This window comes from Strix aluco, chromosome 3 (genome assembly GCF_031877795.1).
Source record: "Strix aluco isolate bStrAlu1 chromosome 3, bStrAlu1.hap1, whole genome shotgun sequence".
Classification (NCBI taxonomy): domain Eukaryota; kingdom Metazoa; phylum Chordata; class Aves; order Strigiformes; family Strigidae; genus Strix; species Strix aluco.
This window is the reverse complement of record NC_133933.1, coordinates 104,791,207-104,807,960: the sequence shown is the minus strand read 5'-3', so window position 1 is coordinate 104,807,960 and position 16,754 is coordinate 104,791,207. Positions and strand designations below refer to the sequence as shown.

The 16,754-nt window shown below is 39.8% G+C and overlaps 1 protein-coding gene across 6 annotated transcripts in view; it reads left to right on the top strand.

Annotated features, from left to right (window-relative positions):
* Positions 1 to 16,754, top strand: part of LOC141921335 (E3 SUMO-protein ligase ZNF451-like) — a 40,013-nt gene that overhangs the window by 18,017 nt on the left and 5,242 nt on the right. The window contains exons 9-14 of one of the 6 annotated variants that reach the window (XR_012622660.1): positions 453 to 600; positions 1,140 to 2,791; positions 3,909 to 4,043; positions 4,485 to 4,553; positions 5,599 to 6,244; positions 8,069 to 8,156. Coding sequence is in view for 5 of the 6 variants with exons in the window: in XM_074819853.1 (XP_074675954.1) it covers positions 453 to 600; positions 1,140 to 2,791; positions 3,909 to 4,043; positions 4,485 to 4,553; positions 8,069 to 8,199; positions 9,150 to 9,336 (2,322 nt within the window). In the remaining variant the exon portion in view is untranslated. Of the gene's footprint in view, positions 1 to 452; positions 601 to 1,139; positions 2,792 to 3,908; positions 4,044 to 4,427; positions 4,554 to 5,598; positions 6,245 to 8,068; positions 8,200 to 9,149; positions 9,337 to 16,754 lie in introns of those variants that run through there. The other 5 variants (XM_074819854.1, XM_074819853.1, XM_074819857.1 and 2 more) reach the window with 5 other exon arrangements.

Sequence of the window (16,754 nt, the reverse complement as noted above, 5' to 3'; positions counted from 1 at the left end):
AGATATATGGTCATAGTATATGGGAACTCCTTAAATTATTTGCATACTTTTTTCTTTTTTGAATACGCTATGGCTTTAAACAAAAGTGTATGTAGTAAGACTAGACAGGTGGTGTTAGAGGGAGGGAAAGAAAGTCAATAAGAACCTTCCTAAGAGATACCTGACCTGACCCTGTAGAAGAAGGAAAAAGGAAGCAGAGTCAGTCATGGAGTATGAAAAAACAAGATGCAAACAGATTCAGATATGAGATTGTTACAGATGTTTAAAAAATTAATGCGGTTTTACTTAAAGCTACCATTGCACGATTACTGTAACTCAGCTGACACATGATAACTTGCTTTCTGAACCCTGTGACAAATGAGTATAATTGTAACTATGTCATCTGAGAGCTGAAATACTATGAAAGAACTCTTTTAATGTGTGGTTGCACTTTCTGCTGTTCCATATTATAGGTGAAATGCAGGCTGGCCTTCCTCTACCCTTCCCATCCTATGCAAAGAACCTTCTGATATCTCTGTGCAAAGAGGTCCCCTTCCAAGTGAAGTGTATATCCTGCTACCAGATACTGCGCTCGCATATGGAATTAACAGCTCATTTCAGGTTTGTGAGAGACAGCTGTCTTTATAATGTGAACATCCATAGATCAGTAACACATAGGTGGATATGTTCTTAGTGGCGCTAGTGGATTTCAGGGTATCTAGGACCATCTGAATGTTACCTTCTTGAGTAAACTATCAAGAACCTCCTCCCTTTCCATGCCTTTTACCCCACACAATCCACTGCAGAATGCTGATCAATGTCTGTATCCTTTTTGTTCCTTTCTGTAACAGAACAAGAACATGGTCTCTGTTCTACTATTTCTAAGTTGGCAGAATTTGATTTCTTAAATGTGCTGAGCCAACAATATAAGCATCAATCTGAGTGTTAGTTTTGGAAATTGGCACCTAATTCTCTCTAAAGTGCAGAGACTAGATAGGCATTGCATGTTTTTGTTGGCAAGCTAGTAGGTGAGTTAAAGTATACAGAGGACACTATTTCCACACTAATTGCTGTACCTACTAGGTAATATTTCAAAATAGATCTGAAAGTTTAAAAATATTTCAGGTTATGATATAATCTCTTTTTTTAATCCATTCTAGAACACGTTGTCGTAATTCTGGGCCCGTGGCACTGTCAAAGAAGAGCATCTCCCAAGTTGCAGAGATATTTAAAACAAAAGGTCACTGTGAGAACTGTGATAAACTGTTTGCTGATAAGAATCAGATCAGCCAGCATAAGCAAACCACTCAACATAACATTAAAGTTCTTACTACCATGGAAGAGTCCATTTTAATGTTCTGTCATATCAATGGAAAAAATAAAAGCCAGTCTCATTTGTGCCATATCGTGGATCGGTCAAGACTGCTCCTTAAAAGACATTTGACTTCGAATGAGTCTACCAGTGAAAGGGGGTCTACTCCTCCAAAACGGAAGAGTGATTTAAAAGACAAAAATCAAGATGATGCAGCAAACCAAAGTCAAGGTAGTGCTTGCAAAGTAAAAGCCTGGTTTTGTGAATGCCTTCAAAAGTTTTTTACAGAAGAGTCAGTAGAAAAGCACATCTTATCAGCAAATAGGATCTGTCACAAGTGTGCCGTGTGTGGAAAGCTTGCAGAAAATTCAAGCATTATCCGCCTGCATATGAGTCGATTCCATGGGGGAGCACACTTGACTAATTTTCTTCTCTGGTGCAGAGCATGCTCTGTAGGTCTCAGAGAAGAGGATATTATGGGACATGTGACTGAATTGCATGGTGGACACAGTTACTATTATGAGCAAGAAGCTTTAGAAGATGAACCTATGCCATCCGTTTCAGACGCAGCGTGTATTTCTGCAGGTGAAAGGAAAGTCTGCGTTCCTAGTCCTGTGGAACTCTCCCCTGAAAGAAGGCCTGTTCTGGGAAAATGGCAATGCCGCATTTGTGAGGAGATGTTTGAATCTGAAGAGAGTGTTAAACAACACTGCATGTCCTTAGAAAGCCATGCATTTCACAGATACTGCTGTGGCTTATGCAGAAATCATTTCCGTAAAGTAGGAACACTACAGCGACATTTCCAAGAGCATCATAACCAGGAGATACAGACTAAATACTTCTGTGGCCTTTGTGGTAATCTCTTCTTTGACACAGAAGAAGAATTTCTAATCCATTATAATGAGATTCATAGCATGGACTATGCATTTGTGCCTGAGCAGATGGAAGTATCAATAAAAAAAGAGGAGGACTTCCTCCCAGTAGAAAAAGGAGACTGTTTAACCTGTGGTTGCCGGACAACTTATGTCTCTAGAATAAACAGGAGGAACGATTATGTGAATTGTCAGAAAGCCATGCTGCAAAAAGGAAACTTATGGTTTCGATGCTGCTTCTGTTCTGCAACTGCACAGAATTTTGCTGATTTGAACAGTCATCTCAACAGTCACGCATCATTGAAGCATAAGGAAGAGATGTATGTTGTTAGATGTGCTGTGTGCAGCAAAAACTTCGATGATCTCGAGGGTGCACAGCAGCACTATCACATGAAACACTGCTTCTTGCAGAAACCTGATCTATCAAGTCTTGCATCAGTATCAGAAAATACAGTATTCAAGTTCACAGCAAGTGGGGCTTGTGTGGACAGAAAACCTCACAAGCTAAAACTTGGAGCATCTCCATCCACGACTCAGGAAAGACCACAGTCGTCTCCTCTGCAGGGACAAATACAGGGGAAGAAAGGAGATAAAGAGAATTCAGCACACTCTGAAGAACCTGGTGAAGGCTTGTAGAAATTTTTTTTTTTAACATTAGAAAAATATTGTTGTCTTTAACACACTCTGTTTCAGTGTCAGTACAAGTATGTAGCATACCATTTGCCTACATCCAGTGTATAAATCAGCTCAGAATTTAATATTTGTTATTTCTCAAATGTGCATTTGAATTCTTGGTAGAGTTTCTGGAACTTGGACTCAACAATTTATTGCTATATGCTGTATGCATGAAGTCTTTAAAAAACATAAAGTAGCCAGATGTGAGAACCCTGGGACTGAAACATTTCATTTTCAAATTAGTTGGAAGCATAATTTGGTTTTAAAAGGAAGTGGATAACCATGGACCCCCAAATAGAGATCAAACTCCTAGAAATGTAAACGTGATCTATAATACACAACACATTCAAGAGAAACTTGCCTTCTTTGCATGCATAAATATTTATGAGCCTACTAGTGCTTTCTGTGTGAGCAGTCCTATTATAACACCATCTTCTCAGTTTCCTTAGCTTGCCAAAAAATAACTTCATCTGAGAATTTATATTCTCAGTATGTATTAGGTTTTTTTGCTTTGAGCATGCAAATACTTTTTGGAAGTTCATGTCACTTCTAAGAATGACATCAGGAATGCTGAAGGTAGACCTTGTGTTCAAAAATTGGAAGTGTTTTTAATTAGTCATGGTGTCATAATGCTTTTGATTAAAAGGTTGACCTTTTATGTTAGATATACAGCAAGAAGTATGTCTCTAAACATTTTACATGCTTTTATGCATGTAAGCAATTAAATGTCACAGAGTCCTGCCATAGTAGGGAGTGCACAGTTGAACATTAAATGGACTATTAAAATGTCTCGGTGTAGGACAACAGCTTTCTGTGCCTACCACAAAACTATCCAGCTCTACACTATCATTAGCTAGATTCTACTTTCTTTTTTCTGATTTGTGCATTACTAAATGCTACTTCAGTTGATTTAAAAACAATGCAATAGCCAAATAGGATTGTGTTTTGTAACTTTTAGCTTATTAAACAGTTGAATACATGTATTTTCAAAAGCATATCTTAAGTTGATGTATATCAGTTGACCACAAAGTCAGGTGAACTTTAAATGCGTCCTTTTTATCCCATTGAAGATGGTGAACTTCCTGATCTTGACTACCTGAGTACCATGACTCACATTGTGTTGGTGGATCTGGACAACTGGGGAAGCTTATTCACGCAGCTGCCAGCTAACCTGAACCAAGGGACATTTATCTGGGGCTTTCAAGGTAAAAAGCGGTTGAAGGAAATAGGAAGATAAGGTTAACAAGTCTACACAAATATTTAAGTGGAGAATCTTTGAATCTGAGAGAATGAAGAACAGGAACAAGCAACCACTAGGGCTTCATAAATCACGGTATCCCAGGCACCACATAATGGAAATGTTCTTGAACTTTTCTAACTCAGTCTTAATCTCCTGGTATTATTATTCCTTGTGGAATATTGCTCCAGAACTGCTGAGCAATTTAGGAGTCTTTCTGTCTTCCCTGCTGAACTTAAGCTGTATCATACTAGGTTTTCATAATTATCAGGACAGACGTAATACTCGGAGATTATTTTCTTTCTAACTCCCAAGCCTTTATCATAATGTTCTTTTTCTTTGGTTCCAAAAGGCATGATATTACATTCTTGTACTTGAATTCTGTTCTGTCTCTGGCGTGCTCCTTAAGGATGTTCCTGGTCATCCTGTACATCAACAGGTGTATTTCACATCTGGAAGATACCAGAGGCGGTAAAAGGTGATTGATGGAACTCGCATTGTTAGGAGTTTGTAAGAAAACTTTTTGCAAAGACTACCAATAGCATCCCTTTAACTTGATACTTTTCCCTACCTGACTATTCTTGAACCAACTTCTTGTGCACCTCACTTTTTCTACTGGTTTCCTCTGTATCTGCTTTTATAATTATTTTGCGTGTGGTACATTGAATACTTCAGTAAAGTCTAGGTAAGGGATAGTTTCAAAATATTTATTGCCTGAAAGATAGGCATTGTCTTAACAGACTTGTAGGAATTGTCAGGTGTGTTTTACACTTAGAAAACACCCTTGCACTGCACTACTTCTTTGCTTAATGTTCTTGATTATCTCTTCTTTTAAAAGATAAGAACATCCTGAAAGCTGAGTTTAAGTGCTGCAGAGGTTGGACAGAAAGGCCTGTTGATGCCTGAATCATTTTTTTCTCTTAGAAACACATATTCCAGTTAGCTGATAAAGGTAGAGCGAGTATGTCTACTAATGTAAAGTGTAAGTTCTTCAGTCAGCTGTGCTCCTGGACCTGTAGTTTAATGTCTGGTTGTTAGGAGTTCTGGGGACAGATCCTCTGGTCTTCTCTGTTAAAGCAGGTTATGGGCCTGAGTTTTGTTCTGCTGAGTGTTCTGCTCAGGCGTAACTTCCGTATCATTACCTGTATTGTCATTACCTAGCCTTTGGCCTCTCTGTACAGTAACAGCATTCTTGCACACGTGTACAGAGCCACAGAAAATACTGGTTTGGGGGTTTAGATTATACCTAATCATCCTGGATTTCTGTTTCATCCTGGTTGGTCCATTCATTTGTATTCTCTTTTCTATACGGCTGAACAACCTGTTGTTTGTTCTTACTATCTTTTGTGAGGCTTTGCCCAGTTTGACTTCTCATCAAATTTCACTTCATCTCTGCATTCCTTGACTTCTAAGGCTATTGTGATTTGGGGTTTGTTTGTGGTTTTTAATTGCTGAAGGTTTGTTGTTTAGAGTTACTCAATCCATTTGGCCTTGGAAAAACTTTCTTTTTTCTTTTTCTACAGAGAAAAATAAGAATCTATGAGGAATCTGACTTGAAGAAATGTCAGGCCTGTTTGATGTCTGAAGTCCAAAGCTACTCTGGGTTTTCTAAAGAATTGTTTAGTAAAGAATAATTTTTCAGAGTTATGTCAAACTTTCCCCACTTGAATTCAGACACTTGCTTTCAGTCATGCTTTGTTATTCTATTTAACTTACTCAAAACTGGTTTGTCATTAATTGACCCAAACTTACTTGTGAGGACAGGGTCTTCTGTGCTGTTACTATTTTTCAAGGTTAAAATGCCCTCTTTTGATATAGTAAGAAAAAATTGATTGAACCCAGGAATGTCTGAACTTGTATTGTTGTCAGAAATGTCTCTTCTCTGACCTATCTAAGAAAGAGAAGTAATCCATAGTACAGTCTTAGTGTTACTAATCTATTGTTAGGAACATCTATTAATGCGATAATCTTACACAGAGGTACCTCTGTGGCAGTTAAGATGCAGTGCCCAGGGATGTTCTGAACACAGGCGCCTGCTGCACGGCACAGCCCAGCCCATGTCAGTGCCACTCAATTTCTTGCTTCCCAAACAGGGTTGCTGCATGCAGCCTACCTCATGGGAATGGCCCCTGGAACATGAACTGAAAAACCCATGCCAAAGAGTTAATGGTGATTAAAATGAGCCATATTCACATTGGAGAACGCTTTAGCAGTTTATTAGTGTCAACTATATTGTTACAGAGCCTGGAAACACTAAGGCTCCCAGGCACATCTGGATTTATTATTGTAGGTGCCCTCTCATAATAATGGTTTACAGCATTATTCGATGCAAGCTATTCTTGTTTGTTTAGCCTGTGAAAATATAGTGACATGCCTGTCTCTTCTGACTTTTTTTCTGCTTTTCCTAGACAACATTTGTGATTTTTTTTTTTTTTAAAACTAATCTTCTTATGTGATACTTCTGCATTAGTTCTGTTATTCCTGATGCTAATACAGCCTTAGCTTTGCTTTGAGTTCCTCAATTGTATTGCCCAGGCTCTATATTGCTTCTGTTTTCAGATATTCAGTTGTCCTTCACCCATTTGTGGTCTAGCTCTGCCAAAGTAAACACAGTTCTGTCATTGTTTTCAGCTGTTCTGGTCAAATGCTTCTGTCGTACATTTATGCAGGCAAAAGCCACGGTTGGTGATTGCAAGTCTTTCCCAAATAGCAGTGACCAAAGCTGTTACAACAGATGAGAATGACTTGCAAATACCATTTTTATCATGGACAGATACCCTAAATTGTTTCTGTAAAGCCTGTTACTAAATCTTTTTGCCTTTTGGATCATTTTTATACCCTCAGCCGTTAAGCTGAAAAGGGAGAAGAAAAAAACAAAAAAAACCCTAGGAGAAATCTACTAAAGATTGCTTCTACTTCTGTATCAGACTGTGGGTGGGCAGGTTGGATACACAATCCGCTGCAGCCTGTTTCCTTGACCCTTAGTTTCACATGTCCTCACATGAAGTGCCATCAGTGACTGCTTTCGCTTTCCATTCAAAATCCTTTCTTACATCCAGCCACTTTATCATCTGGCGGATAAAGCAACATTTTTTCCTTCCCATTGCAGACCCGTTATTTCTTAGCTATGGGGAGTGTCATGAAATTCTTATTCACTCCCTTCAAATTGTCCTTCCGTTTGTTTGTCTTTTTATGTTGTCATAGTAACTGTAAGCTCTTCTGTTTTTCCCTTCTCTTCTTGAGAGACTTGCTGCTCCATTCCTTTCCCTTACACCCTGTTTCAGCCTGGTATTATTTTTATCTGTAGTAGGCCTGTTACTCAGCTCGTTTCTATTCAACTGTTTTCTTAGCCAGTAACTACATGTTCTAGGATACTGTTAAGAAAATTCCTGCACTTTCTTCCCCCCGCCCCAGTTGTAGCCTCATTTTGCTTATCCTTGACTGCATCCAAGTGTTTGTCAGGACTTCAGCATTTGTTTCAGCTGTTGCTCCAGTTCTTGGATCTTCTTTTGAAAGAGTTCTGACATGTGATGTGTCAGGCAGTTGGAAATAATCTTGGACATTACATTAGTACAGGATTCCCCAAGAGAAGCATTTCTTGTACTACATTCCCAGAGGTCCTCTGCTTTTGCACATTAACCATAACTGTGCATAAAACTGGAAAAAGTACATGCTTGTTTAAAGACACATGATATCAACAGGATACGTTTTTCAGGATTAGAAGAAAAATTAATGCAAAATTGAATGAGAGGCTTTGTGTAGGATTAGGCTATCTACTTTTTCCTTTTTTGCTTTCTAACCCAAGAACGGGGGCTCATTTGGGATTTTGGTTTTATGTTTATTTTAGCTTTCACGTTGGTCAAAATAAATTCTGTCTTTAAAGACAGATTTCTTTTTGCTTTTGGTTTCTTGCATTCTTAATTCATGGGGGCATTTCTGTTTTCTTCTTTTTTTCTTGTTTTTTTTTTTTCTATTTTATTATTCACTGTTTAGGAGGATACAGCAACTGGAAACCTCCAGTGCAGTGCAAAATTTACAATTACCTTAAGAGGATTGGATGTTTCTTTCTTCATCCACGTTGTGGTACCAGAAGAGAAGCAGCAGACTTTGCTCTCTGTGTTCATGTAAGTTAGTGCATGCTTTCTTTATTGTGTTTCTGCACCCAGAGAAGAGTGGCAGATGATATCTGCTGTTGATGTTAAGTACTAATTACAGATGAGATGCTTAGACTCTCTTCATGTGACTTCCATGTCCACTAAAAAGAATGATAAACCTTTCACTGAATTGAGTGGAGACAGCCTGTTAAGTGATTTACTTTTTTTTTTTCTTCTTCTTCCTGTAAGAATAAAATGTTAGCCCAAATAGTACATCAGTCTGTTGTGGAGGGGAAGGGAGCCGGTTAGGAAATGAAGAATAAAACCCCATAATTCTTACAGTTTCTGTTTCAGGGAGAAATGTAACTCCTGCCTCTCGCTTCAAGTAGCCCAAATCCAGAGCCATCTTTAAGATGGAGTTGGATGGGTGCCAGTTTCGGCTGTTGGGCTGACAAAGAGCAGTGCTTCTGTTAGTAGACCTAGGGCTTTGGCTGGATTGGGAGAGGTGCAGGTGAAGGACAAGAATCTGGAATGCCATGAGGACTCATGTTCTTAATATGGTGCTTTATCAGTTAGATGAAACTACTTGAGAATCTAATTATACAATATAAGCATGTTTTGCAACAGTGTTTGTATGTTACATTACACTTTTTCATGATTCTTAAAATGCTCTGCACAGATGACTTGTTTTATATGGAGGTGTCTCTGAAATGCTGCTTTTTAGGAGTTTGTTCCATACTCCATCTGTACTGTTCTGGTAGCCATTTTCTGTATCTATTGTCACATGTATAGAATAAATGCAGTGTCAGACTGCTGAAATAATACCTTTCACAGTCGTATAGCATGCATCAGACCATAAAAGCAGAGGCAAGTTGCTGTAGAACACTTTCCTATGAAGACCCGTCTTACAAAAAACTAGCCAAGCTCCACGAGATAAAAACGTGATTTCAGTTCAACACTGGTACTTTGTTTCCATACAGGCTGGTCGTCTGGATGAGCACCTGCCCAAGCAAATTCCTTTCACTGTACTTTCTGGAGACAAAAGCTTCCTGGAACTGGAAACTCAATTTAAGATGACCCAGCGATCAGCTCGCATCCTAAATCCTCACCATATCGAAGGAGACATGATGTGTGCTTTGCTAAATAGCATTTCAGATACCACAAAAGGTAGAATGTAAACATTAAACACAGTCTTTCCAGCAAACCAATAGTTTTTTGCGATAAAAGAATTGAACACCTGCTGCTAACACAAGCTGTTGCTTGATGCTTCTTGTATTGCCCTAGTACTTCAGTGAAATATGGATCAGAAAATCAGTTTGCTTGGAGCAAGCTTTAAAAGCAGACCTAATTAAGCATTTTTATTCAACGTAACAAACTCTGTCCTCCCTGTGTTCTTTATTACAGCAGGAGACAAACTGTTGTTTCAGTCTGAAAACTCCTTTCAAAGAGAAGCTGTTTAGACCACTCTCATGTGCATATTTGTCAATTTATACTGAAATCTGCTTTGCGTGGTTGTTCTGAGCCTGAAACAAATGTGACCCTGCTAAAGCATCATTATTTCCCAAAATATCTCTGCCTATTTTAACTCTGATTGTCCCCTGGCTACTTCTAATGTTTTCACTGGCACGTGGCTCACACATCTGTTTGGAGGAAAGAATATCAATGAAAGCTTTTAAGTTCTCTAGCATGTCATATTCTAATTCATGGTACACTAAAATGATCACGCTGGTTTTATATAGGATAATCAAAGAGGTTTGAGACAGCTCAGCTCTGGTATCCTTTGCATGAAAATGAGCTGAGTTTTAATACTTCTCAGTATTTTAAAATATCTTGAAGTAAAGTTTTCCTAGAACACCTGACATTTCTCTGTAGACACGTTATTGCTTTTCCTGGCTTCTTGTTGTGGTTTTGGGGACTTGTAAGTTGAGTGCATATTATAGAAAGTTGTTTCTGAATTAGCCCTAAACTGTTTTCAGAAAAATACACTGCTAGTGTTGATGCAGGTGTATGAGAGCTATCACATGGTGCTGCTGTTCTTGGAGTGCTAGCACTGAATGGTGAATTGGCATCGAATGATTAAATGGAAAAGGGAAGATAGGATAATTAAATGGTTTCCTGAAAAAAAATTATCTGTGGTGAGCTGAAATTTATTTATGTGCTTCTGATACAGAAAAGGTGCTTATGGAGGTTTCTGGCCACCCCAGGCATTTACTAGTCTAGATTTTTCAGCTGGATTATGGAGATGTGATTCCCAGCCAGAAGCAGCAATACCTGTAAAATTTCTTGGCATAGTTAATTACAGAACTATCATTTTCACTAGTGCAGTTTATTTTGCTCAAGGGGGAAGATTACTTCTCTCCACAGTTATCCATAAAGCTACACATTGAATCACTGCATTCCCACTATAGATGTTTTCTTTGTAGAGCGCACTGAAATTCCTAGATTAATGGATCTCTTCTAATGTAATTATAGCTATATTAATGTGGGAGGCTGTTTTTGCTTTGGGAGCTTTGCATGTTTTGGGGAGGAAGCTCTGGAAGAGGGGTGTAACTTGCAAGCAGTCAGTTTAAGTCAATGTAGCTGTAGGGGCTTCCTTTCTTGTACAGTTTGTTGTGTGACTTAACGATACGAGATGGTGAGGAGAGGGGAATGACTGTTTTGCTACATAAGGGTAGTCTAGTTCCCTGCCTAGGTAGCTTTGCTAATATAACTTTATTCACCGCTGTATCCTGGCTCAGAGGTGTGAAGACTGAGCTAACTATTTTTTGTGTATAAATTATACTCCAGTATTTTTCTCATATTGGTCTTGCTTTCAGAAGCTTCCTAATCTAACCTTTCTAGCAATGTCCTTTACTACATTAATACTTAATTTACTATTACGGTGATGGGCACTACTGAGAGGCCCCAAACGTTAACTAACTGGCTAGCTGATCATTGTGCATCCCACTTAAATTGTGCATGTGGTCATTATAAAAAAAATCAAACAACATATACTTTGAGCAGGAAGGTGGTGGGAATTGTGCATGAGTCCTTTGGCTCTCGGCATTCCCTGTCAAACTTGTAAGGAACAGAATTGTCAAAGCTGATGGTAGGTTAGGGGTCAATCATACCCATCCACTGACAGGAATGCCACAACTTCTTGGTTGACAAAAGTGATTTTTTGTTAAGTTGATGGCTTTAGGCTACCTATATTTCTCACGGTCTTATTCAAATGAGATCCTTTATTGACTGAGCTCTTAAGTAAAAGAGACTTTTTTTTAATAATAAGAGGACCAAATTTTTTTGAGTATTTCTTCTCATTTCTTTTAAAGACCCAGACTGTCTCATGAGACTGTCAAAATCAATGGTGTAGTGATATACTATGTTGTTTGCCAAATAGCTGTTGCACCTCTTTCACTGACCCATAAGGTTTGTTTCTACTGTGCTCAAGTGGAGTTGTCAGCCTGCATCTTCAGTCTGCCAGTATTGCCTGAAGAGTTTAAATACTGCTGAATGCAGCTTCTGTGAGAGTTTGTATTTGGGAGAGCAGGATTTCGCTTCATTTTGATGAATGCTGCTAAGCTTCCTAGCCCCCACTATCCCAAAAAGCTTCTGGTTTACATACAGCCAGCAAAAGAATTTAAAAAGAGTTAAGAATTAATTTACAGAAGACATTGAGCATAATTGCTTGCCTTCTCAGTATTCAAGTTTTTGTGGGTACTGAGGTCCAATTTGAATACCACATCTGACCCCAGTCTCTGCTTTTTCTGAACCTTCAGTTAACACAGACTGTGAATGACTAAAGATAGGACACAGCCTCCAGCCCCCACTGTCCAAAGAGGGCTGAATGTGAAGGGCATGAGCATCTGCAGTGTGCTGCACCATGAATGAATGATAGTTACTCTAGTAAGAATCTATTCCTTTATTTACACAGTTATTGCCATGGCCACAGCCTCTTGCAGTACGGAGTGATAAGGAAGTCACCTTTGAGTTGTAACCTTGTGTTTAGCTACAACAGGAAGTTGTTATTGGCTTTGGTATGTCAGTGGCATCTCTTGTGTGCGTCTTTGAAAATATGTATATGCCCTAGGGAGAAAGCAATGTATTAAGACCTAAGATAATGAGTCTGAACAAGAGTTGTAGCCAAGTAGATGAACTGGGAAGACCTCACCACTCAGATGATACAAAAAAAATCCTCAAGGTTTAGTTTAATCTGGTGGTGAATTTTAGAGAGGTGTCTAAAATGAAGGTTAAATGAAAGTCTGAGTGACCATCATGGTATTGGCCAGTTTCCAAAAAATGCAACTGGAGGAGGGTTGGGGATTGAGAACTTTTTAGTCATGCTACACTTGTGAACAGATGAATGAGCATTTCTAGGGAGAGAGATATATAGAGTGAAGCTTTAGTTTGCATGGAGGAATACAGGTCTTGTGTATTTGTGAACCCTCAGCAGAGAGTAGCTGTACTTGCATTTACAGATGATGTTACCTTAATGAAGAAACGGCAATTAGAGCAGTAAGTATTGGCGGAGAGTATGTAGGGAGAATCCTCCAGGGACGTTTTGAGGAAGGAATAAAGGAAAGGATTCTGGAAGCCAAGTAACAGTATTTTAAAGTCAGCATGATCACACACACTGAATGTGATTGCTAGTGAAGCTAAGGATGGGATATTCTTCTTAAGTTTTTGGCTGAGTAGTTACTAGGATCCTGAATGATGTAACTTTAATGGTATTCTTAAGGTAAGGTAGCATTAAAACTTAAGACATCAACTGTAAAAGGAAAAGGGTCAGTGGTTGGAGAGACACTGAGTTAAGTGTGATATTAACATCATCATACATTGAGATAGGAAAGAGGCAGCTGAGACTGGGAGTTACTGAAAAGAATAAGAGAATGAGCATTGTAGGGGAGAAGTGGAGGTAGGGTGTGAGACTGCACAATGTGTGAAGTAGTCAGGAGGTATATTAAGAAGTTGTGCAGCAAGGGAGGAGGACTGAGAAAGAAATCAAGTCTCTGGTGAGACAGAGGAACTGGTAAACCTGATGGAAATTATTAAGGGGATAGTGGTAACTGGGGAGGTTGCAAGAGAAGAGGATCCAGATATCAGGGTGGAGGGGCAGAATTATGCTGAGCCATGTTGGCAGCTAATCCAAATTCAAGCTGTGGCACTTTGTTGTCAGGACAGTGGGTGGCGCTTGGATTCTGTGAAAGTTTACCAGTCTCTTCCCAGAATAGGTTTCAATGAGGGACTCATGAAATGTCAGAAACTCCCTATATTTCATCCTATCTGTAAGGTTAATCTTTCTGAGCTCTATATTCATCCAGAATTTGCTTTCCTGTTTTTTTTGTTCTTCCAGCAGGAATTTGGCAATACATGTGGACAATAGTGAGCAATAGGATTTCTTTGAGAGAATAGATATGGTCAGAGTTTCTTAGTTGTTTAATTAATAAAATGTACTAGAGAAGAGGCTATATCTTAAGGTCTCTTGACTGAGAAACTGGGCAATTGCTTTTCCTGTGACCTCAGATGAGTTGTGAGCTACAGAATGTGCTGAGGATTTTAACAAGAAAGACAAGGCATGCCTGATTTCTGCAAATCAAACATTCTCATTTACTCTTCATCATCAGAAGATGCCAGCAGTACCGGGAGTACATGCTAATGAAGTGTGGACTAGATGAGCAAACTGTGAGGTGGACCGAAAACTGGCTGAACTGACCTGGAACATGGTGATCAGTGGCATGAAGTCCAATTGGAGGCTAGTAACCAGCTGTGTACCCCAGGGGTCGATACTGAGTCTGGTCCTGTTTAATGTCTTCATTAATGACCTAGATGGTGGGGCAGAGTGTACCCTCAGCAGGTTTGCTCATGACACAAAAGTGGGGGTGGCAGCTGATACACTGGAAGGTTGTGCTGCTGTGCAGAGGAACCTTGATAAGGAAGAAATGGGCTGAGAGAAACCTCATTAAGTTCAACAAGAAATGCAGAGTTCTGCACCTGGGGAGGAACAACCCCAGGCAACGATATATGCTGACCAGGGGTCAACCAGCTGGAAAAGAGCTTTGCAGAAAAGGACCTGGGGTTCCTGGTGGACACCAAGTTGACCATATGCCAGCAATGTGCTCTCAGGGCTAAAGAAGGTTGACAGAACCCTGGGCTGCATTAGGAGGACTGTTGCCAGCTGATTGAGGGAGGGGGGTCCTTTTCCGCTAAGCACTGGTAAGGCCATAACTGTCACGTTCTGAGCTCCCCAGTACAGTATCTTTTTGGTTATATTCAAAAGCCATCTGGACAAAGTCCTGGGCAACTGGCTCTAGGTGATCCTGCTTGACCAGGGGGACTGGACAAGATGACCTCCAGAGGGCCCATCCCACCTCAGCCATTCTGTGATACTTGCATGTATATTCTTAATTGGAACCCAAGATCTCCTTGAAAGCAGAGTTCAGTCACAGGGTACAGACATGCTACAAGCAACACCAGATCAAGCACAATGGCCTGTCCCATGTGGAAAAGCAGCCTGGTGTCTTCTGACTTAAATGTATCTGTTCGATCAGTTGGCCCTTCCTTCTCTTTGCTTGACCAGTGATGAGTTCCACACTAACAGTTCTCGCTGCCTAGCCCCTAAAGGAAGTTGAATTCCATCCTCCTGCCCCCATATTTGTTGGAGCATTTCTGCCTAGGATTTTTGCCTGCAGACAGCATTTCTTCTGACAGTTACAGTCTTATATGGCTTTATGGGAATCAGGAATAAGAACATCTTAAAATTCTCATCTTTACTGGTTTTGTGCCTTTAGTTTTTGCTCTGTGTAGGCTTGGGGAGGATGGGGATGGGGGAACACTGAGGACAAGCATAATGATGTTTTTCATTACAGAAAGTCAGTGTAACTTGGTATGCTGTCAAGCCTTTGCATAAAAAACTGCTAAATAAGATTTGGTCTTTGTTAGCCTCTTAATAGGTTACCTTTCACCAGCTCAAGTATTTCAGAGAATCCATGGGAAGTTGAATGTGCGTTAATACAGTCAGGTAAAGGGGAGAGAAGTCTTGCAAATAATGACCTGTGAAGGCACAGAGTAGCTCATGAGACTTTTAATACGGTTCATAACCACATTTGACTCCAAATATATTTTTTCCCCTCAAACTAACACAAGATCATCAGTACTAATTGTTTTCAAGTTTCATAGTTTCTGTCAGTGGAGTGGTGTCTTCAACTATGCTTTAAGCAAACATGTTCTCTGTGACATTGTAACTATCGTAATATCCCGCTCAGAGGAGGGAGACAAGTGACTTAGATCTATAAATCCCTAATGGAGAGGACAATGGTGAGACAAGTCTCAAAGTCCATCCACTGACATTTTATTAATTTCTCACTGTGTACTAATTGGATACATAATAATTGGCTATGTATATAACGAGTTATGGCAAGTGATAGTCTGCCTACCATTATTTAATGGTAATAAGGGAAAAGGGAGAAAAGGAGAGAGAGAGAGACAGAATAGAGAAATAGAGATCACCAGTCCAGGTTCCTGCATTGCTCCCATCCGAGTTTCAGGGATGCATCTGTCATCTTCACTTCATGTCTTTGCTTCTTCATGTCGTCTTTTTTCTTTCTGTATCTCATTCCTCGCCCCCCCTCAATTTATACACACTTTCCTTGGGTCTGTCCCCTAGGTTGACCCACATACCTATGTATTACAGGTATTTGGAGGAGTAAGGTGCTTCAAGCGATGATGTAACTAGCATGATCTTGTTATCTTCATTAGCATATGCAGGTGCATCAACTTTAATATGCATTTTGTGGATAATGAAGCAAAGGTCATTTACGAGACAGATGGCCCTTGAAACTTTACAAGATGCATCAGAGCAGAACTGTCCTGCCTTCACAGGGCTCCCTCTTCCAGCTGCATCCTGTGCTATCCGGGCAGCCTTACCAGCTCCAAACTCCACACTGTCCATGCCATGACTATAGTTTCATTACTTGTGAGTGTTTGAGACATTTCTCAGTTTGGAGGGCCTCTGCTCCCTGCCATCCCTTACCTTTTGCAGGCTGTTTTTCTTGGTCCTTGTTTCTCGCAGGCCTGTTTCAGGGAGTTACAAGTTGTCTCTCACAGCTATCGAGTAGTATTTAGTTGTTGCATATCAGGTGCAGTGATAAATCATGGGGCAGGCAGCTTGTTTTAAAAATGTTTAAATGTTTTCCATGCCAGTTTGCATATACCTCTGTTCCAATATGAATGTGTGACCTGTGTTATTACAGTGGTATAATTAAGGTGGTGTGACTAGCAAAACATTTCAGCAAGATGAGGCCTGCATTAAACTTTCTTAATGAACTAAAATAATAATTCTATCTACAAATCCTGTTTTAGCATTCATAACTGTCCTAATTGACAGTAGTCAATTTAGCTGCTGATCTGCTGTATTCTGAAAAATAAGTGTCAAGTTAGCCTGTTGCCTGGGCTGGGGCAGCCAGGAGTAAGCAGGAAAGTGCTTCCTCCAACAGCGTGTCAGTGGGTTGCCATCATGGCTGCTTCTGTGGTGAATGCTAACTGACTCCATAACCAGTTCCAGGAAAAGTATCTTCTTTAGATCTTATCTGAAAGGAACTCCTAGATTT